At 38.0% G+C, this 24,335-nt stretch overlaps 2 protein-coding genes across 2 annotated transcripts; both read left to right on the forward strand.

Moving 5' to 3' along the window:
• Positions 1-247: 247 nt before the first annotated feature.
• On the forward strand, positions 248-14,042 carry LOC146316537 (rhombotin-1-like). The gene is made up of 5 exons (XM_084734538.1): positions 248-310; positions 1,650-1,863; positions 7,375-7,500; positions 7,843-7,951; positions 13,406-14,042. Exons 1-4 carry the CDS (start codon positions 289-291, stop codon positions 7,946-7,948), a joined length of 468 nt encoding a protein of 155 aa, XP_084590664.1. The 5' UTR covers positions 248-288; the 3' UTR covers positions 7,949-7,951; positions 13,406-14,042.
• Positions 14,043-16,937: 2,895 nt separating this feature from the next.
• On the forward strand, positions 16,938-22,835 carry ric3b (RIC3 acetylcholine receptor chaperone b). The gene is made up of 6 exons (XM_084734410.1): positions 16,938-17,199; positions 18,267-18,493; positions 19,295-19,373; positions 20,234-20,327; positions 20,818-20,948; positions 21,809-22,835. Exons 1-6 carry the CDS (start codon positions 17,079-17,081, stop codon positions 22,294-22,296), a joined length of 1,140 nt encoding a protein of 379 aa, XP_084590536.1. The 5' UTR covers positions 16,938-17,078; the 3' UTR covers positions 22,297-22,835.
• Positions 22,836-24,335: the final 1,500 nt, after the last annotated feature.

Below are 24,335 nucleotides of genomic sequence, written 5' to 3' on the forward strand. Positions count from 1 at the left end.
TCAGCTCAGATAGGACTCCTGATTTGAGGACATCTCTCCTGCCGGCAAGGTGATACCAACCCGAGGACGCTGCGTTCATCCGTCCACGGGTTGAAGGAGACTCCATGGCTGTTTGTCTCGGCTTTCTCCGGGTGTATGACGAGCGGGGCTGAAGTTTGAGAGACTCCGGGTCGATGCTGTAATTTATTCAGAGTGTCAGAGCCCTGTGTGTTTATTACTGTTGCTCCTCGGGGTGTTATCTGGCGCGGGGGCATTTCTCCTGTTGTTGGATTGTTTGTTTGCAGAAGAATGGTGCTGGACAAAGAAGAGAGTAAGTACAGAGAGGACACGTTTCTGTTTCAGTACGTGTGTTATTTATAAAATGGACAGCAGAAAAGATTAAGTGGACTGTGTGCAACAGAAAAAAAAAACTGAAATAAAGATAGCAGAAAACAGGTAGTGTATTGCCCCAATATCCATGTCAAACTTAGACTGTTGAATACTTTTTTATCAGGATAAATTAGGATTATTAGGTTGACTGCGATATCGGCCATATTATTGGCCGATATTGGCCTACCTAGGTTGTATTGGACAGTATCTATATTCTGTACATCCAATATGATTATATTTGGACAGAACATAATGCACATCGTTTTTGTGTTTAATTTTTTAATATGAATGAATTAATATTAAAAATACTGGTGAAAGTTTTCTGTTTCATTGTCATTTTGGGCAATAAAGTTTATTGTTAAACTGTAAAATATCCTTTGTCACAAGTGTTTGATAAGCACACGTGAGGGATCATTGCAATATCTGCCAACAAAGCAATAGGTTTTACTCTCAATATTTTTATTTACATCAGCCCCAAAAGAGTGTCAGTCTCTTACAAAAACACAAACAAACCAAAAACTGTTGTACTTCTCTAATCATGACTCGATACTGGCCTTAGACATTTGTCCCATCATGATACTTCTTTTGAGGATTAAATTTATTGTTTTTATTGCATTTAAGGTGACCTAACTCGTTATGTTTTGTTAGATATCGTTAGTAATTATTTAATAATGTACTGAATATCGCAGTAAAAGAAATGTCTCAATACCATACCAGACTGTGACAATATCTCTCACAATATTTCATCTTTAATTATTTTATTTATTTATTTTTATTTAATATGATAAAAGAAGTAATATTGTTTGTGACATTGTCTTCATTTTGCAATTGTACATACATAATTAAAGCATTCATTGCCAAAGAAATGCCAACTTTTTGCACATGCTGAGGTCACTTTTGTTTTATTTTATCAAAGAAGGAAAGTAGAAGACCCTTTAAGTTAAAGTTTTTAAGGAAAAACAAAATTTATTTGATCAAACCATGCTATACACACAAACTTATTATTTATAACAGACATTTTTCAAGTCTTATTTTTTCTCTGTTTTTAATATTGCGATCAATTTTGTATCCTGTACTTTTTATGTTGAAGTTGTTGTGCCTTAAGTTTTTGGTATTGTTACATCCCTACGGTTGTAGTCTTATAGGAACCTAAAAAAAAATTACTGTAGTGACTATAGTGTGAATTCAGTTGTTAATCATGACTGACTTCTTTGCTTTTCACGTGATCCTGCAAGATATTTAACCCCATCTGTCTCTGTCAACCTGTTGTCTCCTGCCAGGTGTGTCCCTCGTGTCCCTCCAGTCCAGAGAGAAGCCGAGGGGCTGTGCCGGCTGCAACGGGAAGATCCGGGACCGCTTCATGCTGCAGGCATTGGACAGGTACTGGCATGAGGACTGTCTGAAGTGTGCCTGCTGTGACTGTCGCCTGGGACGGGTGGGCTCCACCCTCTACACCCGAGCCAACCTCATCCTCTGCCGCAGAGACTACCTGAGGTAACCACAACCCCCCTAAAGGTGTATCTGCACTGAATGAGGGAAAAATGCTAAAGGTGCATCATGCAGCTTTAAAACAAATCATCCCAGCAATCGCTGCTGACGCCAGCATAGAGGTCAAGTGCAACATTTGCAGTATATTGATGCTAAAGCAAATAAGGGTTAAAGGGCTAGCTGACTGTAGATCCACTCAGGATTTAAGTACCATAAAAGGGAATGGTCTGATAATGGTTTGATAATGTATTGAATCTGAGAGCCTCTCATTGATACCCCGGTGGAAACTGAATTAGCAAAGTGCGCAGATTTGTAACTTATAGATGAAGCAACATGTCCTGACCAGAGAAATGGCCATATAGGTTGTTTGCGTAAGCAGCTAATTGTTTTTATCTATTGTGGCAACCTCTAGTAAGCATAGCAGCAATGGAGGAAGTCAGCTGATGTAGTAAAAAGAGCAAGAAAGATTGTGTAGGGGTCAGGTTGGGGTGGATGGACGGGTTAGACCCACCCAGATTTTCACCCATGACACCACTCCACTGTTTGGAAACCAAACGTTGACTTATTTTAAAGGATCAATATGTAGCCATTGCACGTGGAGAAATGAGTACTGCAGTCCAAATAGTGAATTGGAGCCAAGGACTGTATATTAAATAGGGTGAAATCCTGTTTAATGTACAGTCTGTGGTTGAAGCACTTTGTTTTCCCTGCCCCCTCCTGTGCAGACATGGCAGAAACATGCAGGCTGTGCTCCACAAGAGCTCAGGATGGGCGCAACCTGGTAAACTGACAGTAACAAGTGACAGCAAGTCCTACACTGTTATTTGATTTGCTGTTTATAACTGTCGCTTGTCTGTCAATGTAAAGTTAAGCCTGTGATCCTGAAGACAAAAGCACTCTGCTCTGAAATACCACACTGCCTGCCAGACTCCATTAATATTTTGCTCAGTTTAACTGTTAATTTAACTTCTACAAGACTGTTAATGATTTCGTACAACTTATAAACAGACACTTACTCATTCAGTGAAAATTTTGCATTAATCTGAATTATGTGAAAAGGACACACAAAACTGATATTCTGACCCAGAAAAGAAAATTTCAAAAGGGGGACACTGCAACTGTGGCGTTTATGTGAAGCGAGAATATCAACGTAACATGTTTCCTTGATCTCTGATGACTTATTGTGATCATTTTATGATTTATTACAGTAAATATATGGCAACTTATAACATATGTCACATGGGCAACATAACCTAACATACTTGTTTTAACCCAAACCATGATCTGAAACTTACCAAGTAGTTTTGGCCAAAACCTAATCAAACTGCAACCGTTTTAACACAAAACAAGGTCTCTCTCAAAACGAGACGGTGAGGGACTTTTCACCACTGAAGAGTACAAGCAATAGGTGTACCAGACATTTCTTGTATCAGACCTCAGTCATACAAGACTTTGGTCATGTGGTTAACATTTTGACATGGTCAGTTTGTTTGGGTTTAGAAAAAGTTCATGGTTTGGGTTAAAATAAGTCATGTGGGAAGTAATAACCTGCTTGCACAAATGACCCATACGACTGATTTTCTGATGAGGATGGGCTGGTCTTTTAAAACATGAGGACGTGTATCATGTCGACATGAATGAGCAGTCTTGGTTTTACCATCAAGACTTTACCAAATAGGTAAACAGGTGTTGCTATCAGGAAGGAAAGAATGGTATTGGAACATCTTTAAATCCAATAATGCATGCACCATTGCAACACAAAACAACATCTTTCAGTTAGCTTTCCAAATGTAGATTACTCTGATTCTATAAACTGTCTTGCGTCAACTAGCACAAAAATGCTGATGATCCTTTTGGCTAACTTAATAAAGCTTTCAATCAGAAAACAGTGCAGGCAGGCAGCCCAACTCCATCAAAGGTGAGTCATGTTTCCTATAAATACTGCACAACACCTTAATTAATAAATCAAGTCCAAGCATGTTTTCCCTTTCCAGAGTCTGCTTTAAGTCATCATATTGGGACTCTGCACTGAGCCAAGTCTTCTGCCTCCACTGTATTTGAAAAGTGTTAATCTTGTGTAGTTTAATTGAAATGTAACCCATGTTCAGTTTAGTGTACAGTAAAAAAAATAAGCAGATTTAGTCACCATTATAGCAGATTCACCATTATGCACCAATACTCAGCTCTGGATTTTCAGGAAGAGCTCAATATTTTTGCAGTTAGATGAGAAGATTGATACTACGCTTGTGGTCTAATCTAACTCGCATAGCCCCGGCTACATGTTTAGTGTTATCACTTTGTTAACTTTTGGCAGTAAAGCAAATGAGCAAATTCCCCAGATGTTAAACTATTGCTTTAACTACATTATTCAGCCAAGAAAACACCACACTGAAGTGTATGCTATGCTTGCACCCACAGTATCTGCCATGTAATGGGGCTGGAACACTTAACACACTGTGAAGCACTTCAAACACTCTTTACAACCCCTTAGGATAAAGATAAATGTTTTTAGATTGTCTGAACAGCTCCTTTATAAAATCTTTTGTGTGGTGATTCATAGCCCTCAGAGGTCGGGTGATGAATAACCTCACTCCCAATTATTTAAACCATGTTTTAGCTCTTCTATAGATTTAACCAGGCTTCAACCTTTCCAATCTTTTGACCATGAATCTTGATGACACCACTTATATACAAACCTAACCCTGGCTCAGTTAGCTCTTCTGAGGGTTATATATCCTTCATTTTCTTGCCTGAAATAACGACGTCTGGTGTCAGGTCAGCAGGAGAACTCCTGATATCTCGGCCACATTGCTGAACTCATGTGTTAGTCTCATGTACAATCCAGCTGGATTTGGTTGGAGCTAAGTCTCTCATTAGCTGCGCTGCACTTAAGAGACCAAAACCCCTTTTGACAGTTAAATTGGCTAGATTGCCTCCTGTTTTCCTCATCATTGCGAGGGTGCAGACCAAAAGCCTTTGAAGAGCAGGATTAAAACCATGTGATTTCTTTTAATTGGACCATTAGTAGAGAATTAGCATTGAGCTTCGTAGCCTCGTTAAGGAGAATGAAAAAACCCACCAGGTGCCTGCTCAGGACTCAGGCTCGTTAGATCAGAACATTCAGTTAATTAGGACTCTCTTTTGTTCCAGCGCTGGTCACTCGTTTGATGACGTTTTCCATCGGCGTCCGAAGCTCTGGGAGACACATGCTCGGAGCTTTCCTCTCTCCTTCTGCGGATGTCGTTTTTCATAACAGTTCCTCCCAAACCTCCTTTTTCTATTTGGCCTCTAATGGAATATGGAAATCAGCAGCGGCCACTTATCTTCATGTGTGTCAGGCTCTCAGGGAGCCGTTTGTTCGCTCTTTTAGAGGTGAATGGGAGGTGAAGCAATCTGCAGCTGGTCAGCACTGAGTCACAGAGTATTTAAAAAACAACACAGGGTTTGTTCTCAGGTAGTGTGAGGACAGAGTTCAAATGCTGTCAGATAAATTCTTAGTTTCAGATGAGAGTAATAAATCGACTCTCAAATTCTCAAGTTCTGAAGTCAGTGCAAAGTCCTGTGAGGCAAAAAAAAAAAAAAACACCCCTCTGGTTCTTAAAGTTACATTTTTATCCATATCAGTGGATCTCCATTTTACTGCTCTTTATCAGCAGCTGATCCAAGTTATGTCAAGTTTATGAAAGCTTTAACATTCACTTCACTTGTGAGAAAACTTAGATGGTTCGCAAGAAGTGAAGCGTTTGAAGTTTTCTAAAGCAGCAAAAGGTGGTTAACTGCACCACAAGGCCTTAAATCACACCATATACTCCAGTTGAGCCTAAATTAGCATTGCTTTTGGTGAAAGTATGCTCACTTAACTTAAAAAATATTCTTAAATTGTTCTTGTTTTGGCATGGTAGTATTCAAGCAGTGAATAAGGAACAGTTGTTAATTAATTAGTCACTAAAAAGTAGGTCCTGGCCCATTTCTGCCAGTGTGATTGGAAAAAAGCAAAACACTAAAAATCCTGTGTCATTATATTGAGAAACTTTCTCAGAATAATAACTTACTTATCTTATAAATAGAAAGATAATGAAAATAATAATAGAAATAATGAATTAGTTTGTCAAAATAATGATGTAGTACCTAATTAATTTGAGAAAGTTTTTCAATATTTTGAGAAAGAATCTAATTTTTCCGAGATACTAAGACATTATTTTGAGTAATGAATATTTTGAGTCTCTCAGTATAATGATTTGCAGGATTATTTTTTCATCACAGTGGTGGAAATAGACTTCTATACCTGATTAACTCTCAATCTGGAACTAAGTTGTAGATAATCATGAGTTTAGTAGAGAACAAATTTTACACTCTTTTATGATATAGGGTGCAGGCTGATACAGGCTTGTGACTCCTTATATTTTTCTGTATATGACCCCTCAGTCGAAAAGGTTTGGCCACCCCTGGTCAAGGCTGTGGCTCCTTTGCATGTTAGCATTATAGCTCTATAGATAGCAATGTTGGTTGGTCTACCACTTTTGTCCAAATTGAAATATCTCAAAAACTATTGGATGGACTGAAAAGACACCAGCTCGTAAAATTATCATTTGTGGTTTTAAGTGAAATATCTCACGTCAAATAATAATAAATAATAAAAAATAATAATTTGTTTTATAACCAAATAATGGCAAAGATTTGCTTTGCCATTATTTGGCAAAGTCAAACACACTCCTGCCACACACTCCCATACCGTGTGTCTCATTATGGATCCTTTAGCGGAGACATCAGACAGTTTGTGATGATGATGATGCTGTAACCAGTGATGAACTAATCAACAATCCCTGAAGCCTGAGTTGTACTTTGTTTTTACTGTTAATTTGCAAATGTTAACATGCTAATACGAAACTACAATGGCAAACATGGCAAAATTAAACTATACCTGCTGAATGTCAGCATGCTAACATTGTGATTTAACCCCAACATTTCATGATGTTTTTGTGCCTGTTTTCATTCATCACTCCCAACCTACAGCTACTCTGTGCCACTATCTACTTCAGGTTATATATCATATCTTTTAGTACTTATACATACTCATATGATTATATACTATATATATACATACAGTTATCTTTCCATGAAATCATCAGTTTTTCTGTGCAGTGATATTTTTCATCCATTTCATATTTTCATATTTTTCAAACCACGCTGTGGAATTTTTAATGTGCAGTCATCCTTTTTACAGGGCAGTATTATTTATATCTATTCTGCTGGTGTAATTCTACACACCATGTGTGTTAAACAATGTTTGTGCAATTATTCTGCAATTACCTGCAATATCCACATATTTCTGGAAGTGAAGGGTGTATATAACATCTGTGACAATGACTCAGAGGTCAGTCGGTCCTGTTGAACTACTTTTTAGACTCGTCCTCTCTTTATTTCAGTGCTTTTTTCCTCTTCAGCTCTTGGCTGAAATGTATCTAAGTGCGTCCAGACTACAGGTCTGCTTGTCGCCCTCTTTCTTTCCCTCTGCAGGCTCTTTGGGGTGACGGGGAACTGTGCAGCCTGCAGTAAGCTGATCCCTGCCTTTGAGATGGTGATGAGAGCCAGAGACAACGTCTACCATTTAGACTGCTTCGCCTGTCAGCTCTGCCGCCAGAGGTAAGATTAGGGGAGCAATTAGCCAGGGAGATCAAATTCACTCGACTTATCTGGGAGGTGCACTAGTGAGCTCAGTGGTCGTCATGAGCGTATATTACCACTGCATTGTAATCAGAATGTGATGAAATTTACTACACAGTTTGAAACCTCGAGGGGGTTAAAGACTTTGTATATCACTCGGATCGTTAATCAGCCAGCAATCATGCAAGATTAATTTTCTGATTATCATAGCAGTGGATGTATGCTGAAAATATGCCTGAAATGCTCCCCTGGGACCTCATGATTCACTTCAGCTCAAGCAAGAACCAAGACCCAGTTCCATATTTTTATTTCTCTCTGCAGATTTTGCGTGGGAGACAAGTTTTTCCTCAAGAACAACATGATCCTGTGCCAGCTGGACTACGAAGGAGGCCATCTTAATGGCAGCACAGAGAGGCAGCCTCAATAAGAGGTAATATTGTGATGACGATGAATTACAGGCCCAGACAGCTGCTCTGACAGTTTGAACTAAACCATGCGCTGAGATGTCTGGAAGGTATACAAGTGAGCTCAGCAGCTCATCCCAAATATGACCATATGTAGACATGAGACTTCAAACCAGAGGCTGCTGACATTAGCAAGAGAATCCCAAGATAGGATGTAGCATATTATCTATGAAAACGTCTGCTTTATGTGACATTTAGGATGGATGCGTATGTTCAGTTTCAGGACTAGTTTATGGAAATGGATTGATGTCTGATAATTGAATCCATGTTGTGTGTCACATCAGATTTCTTAAGCACATATAAAGCAGGTTTAGAGCCAGATGTGTCTGCATTAAAGCTTAAAACTGTCTCTAAAGTTGCTTACAACCCTCTCAATAAATTGGACAATTGTTCACATATTAAATCAGCAAAACAAGCAGGTTGTTGGTGTTATTGCCAAATCTTGCCAAACTGATAAAAGAGCTCAACAGTCAGGCTCCAGAAGTGAAAACCTTATTCAAATTCTGAATATAGGATTCAGATTATTCACTGATCACATGCTACAAGATTGTGACACGATGGTATATGCAGCTGTAGAAGCCACAAGTCTGCATGATACCAACCTTCTTTTAAGAAAAATACTATTTATTTGCGATATCCTGGTGAAGTACTACACTACCCATAATCCCAAATTGTAACAGCAAAGTCTTTGATCAGTGGAGCTCGCTGTTATATGGAAATGTTTACCGCCCCAGCAAACAAATAGCTCTGCTAGGAGACTGGCAAGGTAGGTAGCTAACATGAGTTGTACTACATGTCATTATGCGTCAGTGAATATAATTTATATACACACACAACACAAAGTACAACATATTACAACAAAGTTATTGGCAATATAAACACTATAATAATGACAAATAAACTGGTTTACAGTATGACCAGAGATGTGATCTAAAAGGGATAAAAGGCCATTTTTAATTTCATCTGACTATGAAAGACGCAACCAATACATGATTATAACTCAACTCTGCAGCCCAACAGAGCTTTTTAGCCTCTTTTAACTCATTGTTTTGTTTTTAAGGAGCATTTACTGTATTTATTAGTATCACCGCTCACAGAAAACTCAGTTTCCAGATGCAACAGGTAGCTGTTTTTTTGTTTGTTTTTTAAAGAAGCACCGATAATGTATGGTATCAGCTCAGCACCAGACTATAGACAGACAAAGTCAGGGACTCGCTGTTAAACATAATGGAGCACTTAGGAGTCGGTGGAGACCAAAACAGAGCTAAGAGTGGATGATGATGATGTCCCTCCCTGTCAAGTGGTTGTTTAAATAGACAAGTGACACAACAGCATTATGCAAGAAGTGGTATTTTTTGAGATTTTGTGCCCCTTAGTGCAATTCACTGTCAAAAATGTATGTGCCTTTGTTATGATTACATTACATATGATTAAAAACTAGCAACAACTAACACAACCAAACATAAAACAGCTGCAACAACACAAGACATATCAAGCCAGCTAATGGTATTCCAACAGCAAGAAAGCCAGCTCGACATTTGTCTTTTATCTTGTGGATTTTGTTCTTTCTGGCGTCCATCCTATCACCCGGGCCCAGGAAAACCTCCTGCTCTCAGCAGTCCAAAGCTCCTATGCAAATATGGTGTAAATCCAAAAACTAGCTAACGGCATCCACAGTTAGCAGTTACTTTATCAACAGTCCGTCTATCAGGAAACTCTAAAAATCACAGAGGGTTGAGGCAGAGCAGCTTTTGTCCATAAAATTAAAGGTACATGGTACAAGAACAGACATTCAGGGCGCTGAGTAACAAAGAAAGAGGCCACATTCATCCTATCACGAGTCAGTGTACAATCACAATGATTTGTAAGCTGCTTTAAGGTAAAATAGTGACATAAATGTTGCTTTAAACAAGTGTCTGGCACATGGTTATTGCAGATCACATTGATTGTTCATTACTGTTTACTATAAACAAAAAGAATATCAGTTTTTGTCTGTGTACTTTACAAATCACTAAGCAAATCTCACAGAAACTGAAGCAAAATCTTAAATCCTGACATTCCCAACACTGGAAGAAGAAATATTTTACAATCAAAAAGTCAACACATAGAACTTTAAATTAGTGTGTTTTCCCCAATTGTCTGAGACACTGTGCATGTGTCCTTTTTGCTCAAATTCTGAATTTAGAATAACAGGAAGGACCAAATAAAAACAAGAAGCTCTACTATGTGATGTTTTTAATGAATATCATTATTACTAATACCATTATGTTTGGCAAAACACTAAAAGCAGCGTGGTTACTTTGGTTTTAGACTTTCTGCTGAAATGGTATCCTTTCAGTAAAAAAAACCATACATGTTCCCACCACCTGGTCGTTAGATGACCTTTTCACAACAATGAGGTGACATAACTTCAGAAATATGACACTAGATAGTCCACCGTCCCCTTTCTGTCCCTCAAAACATCGCAGGCTTTTGTTTGGTTTGATAAATAAGAGTAGAATAAAGTATGCAGTTGGCACTTGCTTTTAAACAGGTACTTCTCATTGACATTGGAAGCCAAGTTGCCTGCAGGTTTAAACACATCTACAGACGCTCTTTAAATCTTTAAGCACCAGACAAACAGATCCTGTGGGAGCCGAGCTCTTCCTTTATCGAGCCTCTCGATGGGCGTGAGCAGTGGGCGGCTGTGAGGGCAGATGGGAGAAGTCTGAAGGCAAGTGCAGCAAATGCCACAAAATCCACAATGATGAGGGTTTCAGGCTCTGCCTTGGTTCAAAAACATACCCTAAAGCCACGAGCAGCCCAACCTATCATTAAGATACCGACTCTACAACTACAGTTCATAAAATACACGACACCGCACCGGACATTTGATGGACTCTGGAAGTGGAGAGTTTTTACTTTTGGCTGGTTTCAGGTCTTCCAGAGTTCATGCTGAAATAACTTTAGACCTTTGGAGATCATTTTCCTTTTCCTACATAAAAATCTTGAAACATCTGACAACTCTGGAGGTTTTGGTCAATTTTCTTGTTAACTGAGGTGAGAAATGAGGGATCTTTAATACATGTGCGGTCAGATGTTTGTCATTTGCTGTATATTTTGTTTGGAGGGCGTTAAAACGGGAGTCGACCTAAGAAATGGGGCTCCAGCTCTGTAATTTTGATAAAATGGCTACAGTGAAGGTTTTTTGGCTTCCAGATGCTGTTAGTCTCTCTGACTTTTCTCTAAAGACCCAAATAGCTTTGTTGATGTTGGATTTTTTGTAGATTTATTTAAACTTTTGTCAGAGACCTCTGAATGTGACCACTGGACCACTGTGTTTCATATATGTATTTTTCTTGGTTGCAGCCCTCCTTGAATTATATATTAATGTATCTGATGTGAGCTTCATGCCACTTGGTTATATGTGAATAAAAAGTTACATAAAGTAACAATAATAAACTCTAATTCTGCATTTATTTTGAATACAGCATGAAATTGTGAAACATATGTTAGATAAGTGACATTTTGGTTGTATAACTACTGCGTTATACAACCTCTGGGAATTAGCTGCATTGAAGCTTATTAATCTCCAACTCTGAAGTGAAAACAGAGAAATGCACCTAAAGGGTAAAGGCCTTCTCATGACTATGAGAAAAATATAGAATAGTGTATATCTTATCCTTTAAATAACAAGACAAATATAAGTTTTATTTTAATTTCCTCATTTGTAAATCATTTGGAAGCAAGATTTAGCCTGAATAACACAGTGGTGTGACTATGGGGCCACAGAGAAGAGATATCAGTAACATTAACACAACCTGCGATTTACAGTGTAATTCATATTAATTCAGTGGAAGAAAACTATTATTATAAAGTTTAACTGAAATTTCATTGTCTGAAGTAGTTTATCACTAACTTGTTTATTTATTTTTCAACCTGGACCCTACTCTCCCATGTTCTGTGTACAAGTGATCAATGAAAAACAACAAATTTTTGAAATAAGTCCAGTATTTGGTTCTTGGTAGTTAAAATAGGCTGCAATGGTTGCATCAGAATTTCTAGGGATAAATGCACCTGTCAAAGCACGAATACTTGTTTTGCCACGACTCAAATTGTTATTCTAAGTGTCTGGCAACATTATGGAAAGGATCCCTGCAGAGACAAACCTTTTTGTTAAAGAGTTAGATATGCTTTGTCTAACCAGAAACAGGTGATTTATGGCTCATGTCAAACTCACCAGACTCTCTTTACAGCAACATTTCCCAATCCTAATCCTCAGGGCCCGCTGTCCTGCGTGTGTTAGATGTTTCTCTACATCAGACTTCTGCAGAGGCTTTGTGATGAGCTGATCATTTGAATCAGGTGTGCTGGAGCACGGAAACATCTAAAACATGCAGGCCAGTGGGCTCTAAAGACCAGGATTGGGAAACACTGCTTTACAGAGACAATAATATAAGCATTGTAATTTAATTCAAAGTCAACAGAAACAAAATAAAACTCACCAAAAGCATCTTTTAATTTGGTCAAAATAAACCCTTAATTCACGGATGTGAATTAGAGAGGAGAGGAGCGAGAGGTCAGACATCAGAGAGACAGTGGAGAGAAGTGGCCAGAACATTTCCACTTATACAGTTAGAGGCATCTTTCAATAACATAAAATTACTGTTTCTGTAAATGGAGCCTGGTGGCTTTGGCGAGCAATAAATCAGATGTTTCTAGTTAAAGAAAAAAGAAATTACCCTTGAACAAAAAGGTCTCTCTCCATAATAATGATCAGACATATAACTTTTTATTTTGCTCTGATTCACTGGTGATACTTTGTGTTGGTTAATGTGTATTGTGGTCATAAATCACTTCATAAATAATGTACACAATGTTTGCACTGATGCACTTTATATAAGGCAGTCATCTTCAGCATCAATCAAATTTTCACATAGGTTCATGAAATTCATTGTGTGCTTAATACATGACATGTGAAAGACTTTAACAGAGTGAAATAACAACACAATATGTATATATTATTGTGCAGTAAAATCATTAAATGTAAAAGGATGCTCATGTCAAGATTAGTGTGTACAAATCTAAGGCTAAACTAAGATTTTCCAAACACAGACGCTGTTATAAAATGTAGCTTACTTTCACATACAGTCAGTCTTGGGTCACCATTAAAGTTAGAATTTATTTGTCTTTGAAATATAATACAAATTTAATGCAGTGGCTTTTTCTAAAAGAGAAAAATATCATTTTCCATTGCAAGTGAGATTCACTCCACCATTTATTCATAATGTATACCACAATTTATTACAAGACAAATAACTTCTCTGTCAAACTTACCGCAATTAGTGGACACATAAAGCTGACGATATGTTTTTATTGAACCCCTGAAACCACACAGAGTGACCTGGAGCTGTTTTACATTTTCTTCTCTCTGTCCGCAGATCAGAACAGGACGACTGTGAGCCAGTTGGACCATGAAAGTCACAGCAGCACAGTCAGCTCATCAGACTGAACTACGCGTGGAAACAACACTGATGGGACATGTTTCCTTCCAGCAGCCCTCGATTGAACTCTGTATTATAAAGCTGCGTGGTAACAATCCTGAAATCTGACATGTCTGATCAGACAGATCAGAGATCAACCAGGAAGTGAGCAATGAAATTTATCAGGAGGATTTTTCCAGAGCACTTAATGTGGACTGTGGTGGTTCTGCCCTTTACTCTTTACGTTCAACAAATGATTTGAGAGTCTGTTCACTAAACTTGAAATACTAGATGGACGGAGTGAAGCCAATCGGGCCACACATAGCATCAACCAAGTCATCCATCACAGAGAAAATACTAAGTTGCGCTTTTTAAATTTCTCTCTGATTGTCAGATTGTTCTTGCAGTCACTGAACTCCACCCGTCTGGCATGTAAAGCCCCGAAAACAAACTGAAACGTGTTTGCAAAGACTTTTTGGCACAACTGAGGAGGACCAACTGTTTCTTCCTCATCTCTCCTCTTGGCCTTGCGACTCTGAAGACTGAACCGAGTGGCACTTCAGAACTACTTTTGTTTTTGATCTCTCGCTGTTTTTTTTTTTTTTCTTGACTAATTAAACTAAATTTTAATTTCTGTTTGTGGGCTCGTTATTTATGAACTGAGGTGACCAAAATCAGTGTGGGAAGGGAGGAAGACCATCTAAAGATCCCCTCCAGACATTTATTAGATACAGAAAACAGCAAAAAGTTCAATAAACTACTGATAAATTCTTAAAGGGATAGTTTGTATATTTTGAAGTGCAGCAGGGTTGGGAGGGTTACTTTACTGTAAAAAAGTTTTCTAATTCGGTTGTTAATTAACCATTAAAAAAGTAGTCAGTAACCTAATCTAAGTATCACAATATTAAAGTAACAGTAACTTGATTACTAATGTTAGTGGCTTTTCTGTATAACTAACATTAGTGGTTGGTTGGTGTATCTAACGCCGGTGGTTGGTATATATAGCTAATTATTCGTTTGGTCTGTGTAGCTAACATTAGAAGCTGTTCTGTGTAGGTAACATTATCGGATGGTCTGGTCTTACCTGTAAGGGTTTCTTTGAATAAGATGTTGAGACAAGATAATGGTGAAATTTCAACCAAGTGGAAGCATTTTTTCATGATATAAAGAACTGGCAACTGTCAGATTAGCAGGTTTCACTCAGTCCAGAGTGATGTTGAGACTCAAGAAGTGTTATGTGTATGTACTGCACATGGCAGTTCTTTATTTCAAGATAAGGAATACAGTTACCTTTTTAATATCCTGATCACATGATCCTGTTACATGTAATCCGTTTCTCCCCAAGCCTGTGATGCCAGCAGTAAGTGTGGGTCAAATGCCATAACAGGCTATTTTATTACAATAAGGGTCACTAACATCTAAACTGACACACCAGATGGTTTGTTACACAGAACCATCTGGGAAGCCGTCCACAGAAAGTCTTTGGAAAAGGTCAGGCGCTTTCCAAAAAAAAAAAAAAAAACACCTGGCAGGTGATTTAATGAACCATTGTTACATCTGGCACGGGCTAACTTCAACCAATCAGATCTACTGACCCTAACCGAAGCCTGCCGGAAGAAGAGTGCAAGCATCTCTTCCTTCAATAAAAAATAAGTTTTTAATGCCATTATTATATGCTCTTCTTTCACTGAAGAAATCTCCAGTTCTGATATAACTGATACTATCACAGTATTTACAGGAGTATACTGAGAAAGTATAAAAATTTGGCTTGATTTTACATGAAAGATCAAAGGTAAATTTACTATTTACATTACATCTAACCAGGGGTGTAATGGGGGATAAACCCAAATAAATTCAATTTATCACCTCATTGAAATGAGGCTGAGAGTTTTACTCATTTACTTTCAGACCACACGACTGCATTTAACACATTACGACACAAATAACTGTACTGTGTACATTCTGTTCATCCTGAAAACCCCAAATTACTGTATATTGAGAGGGGATAAATGTAAAAAGGTACCTTGTTCAGCCAACCAGTCTGCCATCTGCTGCCAGAAGCAAGCAACAACCAAAATAAATACTACAATAAATTCATTATATCCTCCACCTCCCAATAAACTTTTACTTACTAATGAAATCTGAATTTAAAAAGCTCAATGTGATACATAAAAGCATTGAATGGGACAAAAATGACATTCTTATACAGTAAGCAGTCAGTGTCAACAAAAAAGCAGAATAAAACCAACAAAACATCGATACATAGATTTGTATATAAGAAACATTTCTGGGATTGACTGTGATCACAAAAAAACAGCTAAACCTTTTGAGCAGTACGACTCACATACTGACAAAACAACTTTTCATCATGTTGCCATTGGCCACACAATGTGGCAAGCTGACACAGGTCTTGAAACCAGAATGAAATGTTTTGGGTGAGTTACTGTCTTTCACAGACATGCACGAGAGTTGGCATGTCCCATGAAACAGTTTTGACAGTTGAACTTAGAGTTTTAGAGAATGTTAAGACTGTTTTGAAAGCAATTGAGAAAAAGTTATAAGTCATAGGCAGAAAATTTGCCAGAAAACGATCCATGTGATTCACTTAGCTGGCAGCATATTTTCCAATTGAGCGCACATCAAAAACATTCCATATAATACATATTAACTATATAAAATATACATGGCTGTCTCACAGATTTTGATATTTGAATGATTATTTTGCATATGCTTTTACACAATCATGACTGTATGCTGAAAAGTGTCTGTGATTCAGAATTCTTGACAAACCCCTTTTTATGACTTTTATGCCTTTATTATTATTATTATTTTTTTTATTGTATTCTTTTTAATGCCTGGGGATATTATGTTTTCAGGTCATTCCATTCTTGTCATCATGATACCTGAAGAACTCCTACAGGGAATTTATTCAATCTTCAAAAATGTAAATGATAAAATGACGAGATGATGACATTTTATATCCGAAGGGTCAAAGGTCAACTTCACTGTGACATTATAACATGTACTCCTCTGTAAAAAAAAAAAAAAAAAGGCTTTTTGTTTTTCGTCAGCAAACAACCCCTTACAGAAAATATGTGTCCCTGTGAATAATTTGACTTTACCTTTTTTCTTTTTAAATATTTCCTCTTAGTAATGTGAAAGAACAGCAGAAATGTATTTGCCCCATGTCAACAAAAAATACCCATAACGTGCATACACACACATATGAGTGTTTCACTCTCAGTTCATCATCATCATCATCATCATCATCATCATCATCATCATTATATCATTATTTCAAAAAACACAACTTTCATCCGTATCTTTGCTTAATTTTACAACCACCTGGTTAACCGGATAAATTAAGTGAATAACAAATCTGAAAAGATACTTGTTTAGTTTTTGTTATTGAAAAATCGCAGTACAGTGTAATTAAAAACATTAAGACGTTCCTTTAGCGCCACCCGGTGGAAAGACGCATGCGTCACGGCTCCGGCGCACTTCCGGTCCTCCAGTCAACAACAAGGAAGTTCAGCCGACATCCAGCAGCCTCCGTCCCCTCTGGTCTCTCGCCGTAAACCTGACAGATATCGTGTTTTCTCCACAGGAAGGTCGCCGTTCACCTGTCGGTATGTCCATGTCAACGTTTCAGAAGGTGACCCTCGCGACGTGTCTCGTGCTGTGCGTCGCTCTGCTGCTTCCCAAAATGCTGCTGTCCAGAGGGAGGAAGGATGCTGCCGAGCGGCCGGACGGTGCGTCACCGTGAACGGTTCATCTTTATGCACTTTAAAAAGCCACAGCTCCATGTGTCGGGTTGAGGAATGAATCTTTTAATTTGTGAGCGTTTAAGGTCGTGATATAAAGAGTATTTTGGTATTTCAAACCCAGTGTGTGCTGCACATCACCGCTGTATCTTCATCCATGCAATTCATGCAATTACATTTTCATCCCTGAGGAGGGCGCCAAATGCAACTACAGTTTAGTGGATGTACTGTTTAGAAAATAATTAGGGTTTAGCTATATAAAATTTTAGTTATATATTGGCTATTGTCCCATAACCTGTCCCATAAAAAAAAAAAAAAAAAAAAAAAAAAAAGCATTTAAGTGTGCAAATCTGATGTTCACTTTGGTCCTCCTATTAACTGTTGATCCAAAATAATATTTGACATAGCAGTAAGCTTAATATATATCAAATCATCATTTGTAGAGTACCTTTAATTGGGAGGTGGCTATCCTGAACCCTAACCCCAAAATCCAACTCATGAAAATGATACTCAAATGATTTTTGCAAATTTTCTTGATTATTTTATTTTAACTTTTCACAGTAAAACAAATACACACACAATAGACATAAAGCACCCAATTACTTAAAGTAACAAAACATTCAGGATTGTTCATGTAGCTATAGTAACAGGATATTTCTAACATGAGCTTTAGCCAAGACGCGATGAATAGAAGCTGCAGAAAATGAGGAAGTACAAAACCTTTTACCACAGAAATCAGTGTGATATCCATTTGTGTCAAAGGGAGGTGTTTAAAAGGGGAAATGAGCCTGTATGTCACATAGGTGTGACGCACAGTGAACACTGTTGATGGCCTTTTGTTCTTTATTTCATTTCTCATTTTTTGGCATCACTAAATCTTTTCTTCGCCATTAATGTCTTGATTTCAGGCATGAGAAAACAAGATATTCAGCTCGGCGCACACAAGATAACAACTCATCACAGCAGGGTTGAACCAAAAACATTTTATATATGAAAGTTAGGTGACCAATTTTGTTATTTATGTAGTGAATCAGTCATGTCATGTCTCCCTGCAGGCCCAGGCCGCCTCCCTCCCATGATGCATCGTCAGATGGCTCCGGAGGGTCGAGGCCAGCGGGCTGCAGGCGCTGGCTTCTCCAGAGCACACAACCCTGAGGCCGTAGCCAGGGCCAAGGGGGCGGGAACGGGGGCAGGAACTGGGGGCAAATCCAACCTGGCAGGACAGATCATCCCCGTGTACGGCTTCGGGATCTTACTCTACATCCTCTACATCCTGTTTAAGGTGAAACAAAGGAGACTCAACACAGCTTCTGAATGATAAACCATATAGAGAGAGTGGAAAAAAAGTACTCACAACCTTTACTTAAAAGTTTAAATTTCCCAGTGCGTAAGTGTTCCTTTGAATGTAAAGGAAACAGTTTATGTTTTGCTCCTAGTGATGAAATTCAAACAAAATTCTTAGGTTTTTCTAAGAATTTCCTCTTAAACTTACTTTTAACAGGGTTTAGATTTTCAGACAGAGAAAGGAGAAATATTCTAATAATATTCAAACACTGAATGACAATGAATCTTTGAAATGCTACAGATTAGATTGTGCAGGGATAATGGGCCTCATTCTTAAGAGGAAATTTCTTGTTAAACCCCACTTATGCAGCTTTAGTGAAGATTCTGGTATTCACCAATATTATTAAAAGCTGCTGTAAGATGATGTCATTGTCTGAACTTACCAGACCGTTCTAGCTGTTCTTTAATTTGTCTTTGTCTGTTCACATTACGGATGATTATTCATCAAAAATCTCATTGTATTAATGTTTTGTAAAAGCACCACTGGTCTACCAAACAATATTATCACATTATCAACATATTTTTCTTCCATATCACCCAGCTCTAATGTACAGCAGTGCATATTCTATAAGATCATCATATGTTTACACTATTTGATATGTTACAGTATGGTATTGGAGAAAATGTGCAAATGAAGATATATTGTATATCGTGACTTGGCCTAAAAATATCAGTATATTATTTATGAGCCATATCATCCAGCCTTAAAGTGTTTTAACGCTCTTTGTCTCCTTGTTAGATCACATCTAAAGGGAACAACAAACCGTCAGAGAGCAGATTTCCTTCTGTTCGGTCTGAGAACATGAAGAGAAAGATCAGTGAGTATCATTTAGCACTAAGTATACTCATTCCTCAGTGTTCAGCAACCTTTAGCACTTACTTCCATATAATTTCTAAAAAAACCCCCACAAAACAGTAAGCACTTATACGGTACTATAGCCCTCTAAACATGCTTTTAGCTCTTGTTTATTTAGCGTTTGAATGCAGTTATTTTTCTTGATCCTCCCAAATTAATGTAACTTTCTGAGGACATACGCTACTGCAGTGCTGCAGCATTGGTATAAATAATATGAATATTTTAGTTCTTATTATCCAATGAGTGTTGTCAAACAACAGTTTGGACAATAATAGAGGCTCAAAAACTTGATCAGAATAATCTGAATTAACTACAAGAATAATACTACAGAGTGTTATGCTGACCAGAAGAGCTTAACAGTTTTCAAATTTTGATGTAATCAAGTTGTGCATGTCAGTACACATTTAAAAAAGATGTTGGTTGCATGAGTAAAAAAACCTTTTGAAAAACTGGATTTTTGTCTTTACAGAAAGTCTTCTTCCATCAGTGACAATTTGATTAATAAAAGCTTTTGGGCAGCTGCATGCATGTGTCACATCTGCATTCAGTTAAATCCAGTTTTAGAAATCTCTATGGCTGATGTGTATCTTTATGGTGCATTAACGTAATGAGAAATAAATTAATGTTGGTCATTTTCTGGCATATTGATTCCCACAAAGCGTCACACAGTAAGATAAATTGCAGGCTGTGAAAACAAGATAATTTTGTACATTACTGTGCGTTCGTCAGTTCTTATCAGTTCTGTAGTTTGTTTTACCTCAGATTGTGTCTATACTTGTGCAGATAGTTCACTCTTTCCTTTGTTTTGTTTTTTCCCTCCAGCTGACTTTGAGTTGGCTCAGCTGCAGGAGAAACTGAGGGAAACAGAGCTGGTGATGGAGAATATTGTTTCCAACGCCCACCACAGTCCTGACAGGTGAGTATGCGCTTTCACCGAGGAATCACTGCAGCGCTGAGCCTCCTCCCTCTTCTTTTCCTGACAGGAACCACTGGTTTGATTGAACTGATTTGTTTATTTGTTAATTTAATCAAATGTATGCAATAATCTCTTCAGCAGCAAAGATTAAGACAAAGGAGACACTCCCATAAAGTAAAATATGAACACAGAGATCCTTTCCTTTCCTCATGTGCAATTTCTTCTCTCCTTTTTATGGAATTATATTTTATCACTGTATGTGGGTTGTTTTTAACACTTTCATGTATTATCTTCAATCACTGGTCAGCACTTAAAGTTTATTTTCTATTAATAGTTACCTCAGTAAGCTGTAATCAGGATGTAAGAAGTTGTTTATTCTTTTGTGAGCTTTATAATATGTATATATTTTTAAATGTGTAGGTTAATGTGTTTTTCTTTTTTTTGACATTATTCTTCACAAATTATTCTTCATGCTCTGTCGGTGCTGCAGGGTGAAGGGAGTGACGGCGGATCAGGAGGAGAGTCTCCTGCAGCAGCTGACCGAGATAACTCGGGTGATGCAGGAGGGCCAGTTGGTGGACAACGTGGTTCCAGAGAAGAAGACCGAAGACAACTGGGAAGGTACATGAACACATGCTCACAGTGGCTATTTTATAATTTAGCATGAAGTAGAAATTGCATTTTACCCACAAGAACAAATATATACAAATACAAACATATTTTCTGTCACACTTTGAGATATTGCATTAGAAAAGGTTGATGGAACTGGTGCAAACCAGTTGATGGAAATGCATATTATTAGCATTTTCTTTTCTTTTTTTTTTACACATTTGAAAAGTTCACCTCAAATTCACTTGATAATTATCCAGAAACATGGCTTGTGTTTGTTTTATGTTTTGTCTTTTAGTTTGACTTTTCGATGCAGTTCTGCAGCAAACACTCAAATATTCAATCTCAATCCTCCTCACAAGCATTTCAACAAGGAAGAGATCTGAAAATGTAAAAACTTTTCACAAAAAGTTAAAAAAGTAACGTGATGCTCATAAGCTTCTGTCAAAGTCTCTGCAAGTTCATTTTGATATTGTATTTGCATGAACTGAAACCAGTGGCTTCCTGGATGGCAGGGCACCAGTCTAAAACGGTATACTGTAGCAGACATGATTTATAGTTAGTGGGCCAAAAAACAAATTTCAGCTGCAAGAATAACACAATTGTCATTGCATCTCCTAGAAACTTCAACAGAACTGGCTTGAAAGTCTGCAGCATGGAATAGTTTGTAGTGATGTAATGTCTCCTCTGTCCCCTTTCTGGTTTCCTTGCCAAAAAACATGGATTGATTTTCTATAGGTTATGCCCAGTTTTCAGCTGTTTTTAGACTGAATTAGGTGATGATGTGTGTCATACACTTCCAGGTATGATACACAGATACATCCATCAATGAAATGCTGATCGGTTAATGACTCATTAAATTTTTCTAAAAGTGTCTGCAGATTATCCCGAGGAGCCTCAGCAGTACTGGGAACATTCCCGGTGCTGTTGTCAGCACGGTCAGCAGCACTGCAGTCCACAGACAGAGACAGAGACAGAGGCTGAGAGGACACGAGCTGATGGAGCTGACGTGGAAAGCATTCCTGAGGATGTCACAGGTGGGGGAGAGGCTGAGGAAGCAGAGGATGCTGTGAGAAAATCAGATTTTACGGCAGTAAGTACGGAGGATGTGGGACCAGAGAGCATAAATGAGAGGGTGGAGGTGCATGAACAAGAGGAAGGAGGGGGTAAAATTGATCTGGGTGTCCCAGAGGAGGACCTGGCTGGAGTCCTCGAGGAGCTGGAGCTCTCACTGAGGATGACGTCCATGCTGGAGCAGGAGAAGATGGATGACCTCAGCAGGTCGACAGAGACAGAAACTTCGGGCAGCACGGTCAGGCGGAGGAACAAGAGGAGGAGAGCAAAGAAAGCCTCACACTGACCTCCAACATGACTGCATATAAACTCAAGCCGGGGCCTGGTGTAACTGTGGACAGCTTCTTTCTTAAATCTGTTCTCATCAGATGAGTAGAAGCATGAAAGTTGGTGAAAGCATGAAAAGGTTTATCTTTACTTGAAATGAATAAGTGAGAAAATGTGTATACAGGGAACAGTTTTCCAATATCACCTTTATCCATTGGCTAAAAAGGAATAAGTATAATTTATTTATTTAAAGATGAAATATGTAAGACCTGAGTGTTCAATAATGATACTGCAGTCCAAATTCAAAACATTGAAGCAAGTTGTTTCCACCCTCCCTCTTCTCCTCAGACTTGAAGTGCAGGCAGGTCGCCTGCAGGATGTGGGGATACTGAACCTGCATGAGTGCAAGACAAGCACATTAGACATTATACTAGTCCTACACTGTATCTATTTTTTCATACCTTTGTGTGACGTTTTACCTGAATATACGGTATTATGAGGGTATCTGCGTGTTGTACCTTTATCATCAGGACTAAATTCAAAATACTCTGAAACAGAGCTGGAGGCATTTTTCTTCCTCTTTACTTGTAAGTTCTGTAACTTTATCCCACAACTGCCATGTTTCAGATGCGCTGTTAGCAGAGACTGACCCCTGGTGGCACATGCTGCACACTACAACACACCGTCTCCCTATTGGTTTAATAGGAAGAGGAACATCTGTATTGATGGTATTGAAAATCATACCATTGGGATTTCTTAATACCCCGTTATATCATAATACCTTTATAGTGCCCAAGCCTACTACTCTGTAAGTTGTTCAGCGATTTATAACTCTGTCAGTTGTCTTTCAATTTTAAGCTAAACCTGTTATCCTGGTAACAAAAGCCCACTGCTCTGAAAACACACTCTGGAGTCAGAGTTCAGTGACTACATGTTGTACTACCTGCCAGACTCTATTAACATATTCACTTAAACCTTTATAAACATCTACTTCTGCAAGATTATTTGTGATTTCTTATGACTCATAAACACCGAGGAAAGCAAAGGAGAGACAAAAGAGTGTGATTTGGTCCTGCAGACCTGGTTGGTCAAATAGTTTCGACCCACTTTTAGCAATGGAAGCTGAGAGATTGTTCTCAGTCTCTATTGAGTGAAGCGTTTAGAGACCGAGTTCAATCCAAACAGACACTAACTCATTCATCATTAATTTTAGCTTAATTTAAAGTGAATAAACTTAAACGGTCAGTCATTCAGCACCTGAATGGAAATGTCAAAGGAGAACATGCTGGTTGTAGTGTCATTGCCTGAGAAGCAAATATATTAATTTAGCAAGCTTCCCCAATCTCTGATGACATATCACATATACATATGCTTATTTTATGATTTAGTGCAGTAAATGTGTTACAGATTTCTCTTTTAAACAAACTTAAGATATTTAAGGAAAAACAGAGGCCTCGTTTATAAAATGCTCACAGTTGAATACAGTAATATCAGTCTGCTTAGTGTTTTTTAAATGTAATTTAAACCAGTGGTTCTCAAACTGTGGCCCCTGCTGTTGAGTCACTGCAGGTGAGAGGTGGATGATCAGAAATGGAGTGAAAATAAGTTGGAATTAATATGATTTATTTAGGGAAAGTAATACAAGTTTGCTGATGCTATTGTCACTAAAATTAAACTTGGATAATTTTTTATTTGTCATTGTTAATGATTAATAATGAACTTTTTTTGGCATGCCAGAAATTTTGTCAACATGGAGATACTTTCAGGACTCCAGACACCATGTCTGTGAACAAACCCAGTATCAGTAGATCTGTTATGGGAGTGTTGAGAAGGTCTGCAACTAACCATTATATTCATTATCAATTATTCTGCTAGTCTTTCATTGTAACTGTTTAGTCGCTGAAACGTCAAAACAGTTGTGACACAATTTCCAATTCCTACAATTTTCTGTAAGGAAAAGACACTTGAAAGTTTTTATCACATTGCTTATGTCGCTGTAATTTACTGGGGTGTTTGTGCCTTTTTTCAGAATATGTGATAAACTCACTAAACCCTATT

Source organism: Lutjanus erythropterus, chromosome 13 (genome assembly GCF_056507025.1).
Source record: "Lutjanus erythropterus isolate fLutEry1 chromosome 13, fLutEry1.hap2, whole genome shotgun sequence".
Lineage (NCBI taxonomy): Eukaryota > Metazoa > Chordata > Actinopteri > Lutjaniformes > Lutjanidae > Lutjanus > Lutjanus erythropterus.

Coding starts and splice junctions, on each gene's coding strand:
- LOC146316537 (XM_084734538.1), top strand. CDS start 289: ATGGTGCTGGACAAAGAAGAGA. Junction 311..1,649: donor GGTGCTGGACAAAGAAGAGA/GTAAGTACAGAG, acceptor GTCTCCTGCCAG/GTGTGTCCCTCGTGTCCCTC. Junction 7,501..7,842: donor TGTCAGCTCTGCCGCCAGAG/GTAAGATTAGGG, acceptor TTCTCTCTGCAG/ATTTTGCGTGGGAGACAAGT.
- ric3b (XM_084734410.1), top strand. CDS start 17,079: ATGTCCATGTCAACGTTTCAGAAGGTGACCCTCGCGACGTGTCTCGTG. Junction 18,494..19,294: donor TCCTCTACATCCTGTTTAAG/GTGAAACAAAGG, acceptor TCTCCTTGTTAG/ATCACATCTAAAGGGAACAA. Junction 20,949..21,808: donor GACCGAAGACAACTGGGAAG/GTACATGAACAC, acceptor TTTTTCTAAAAG/TGTCTGCAGATTATCCCGAG.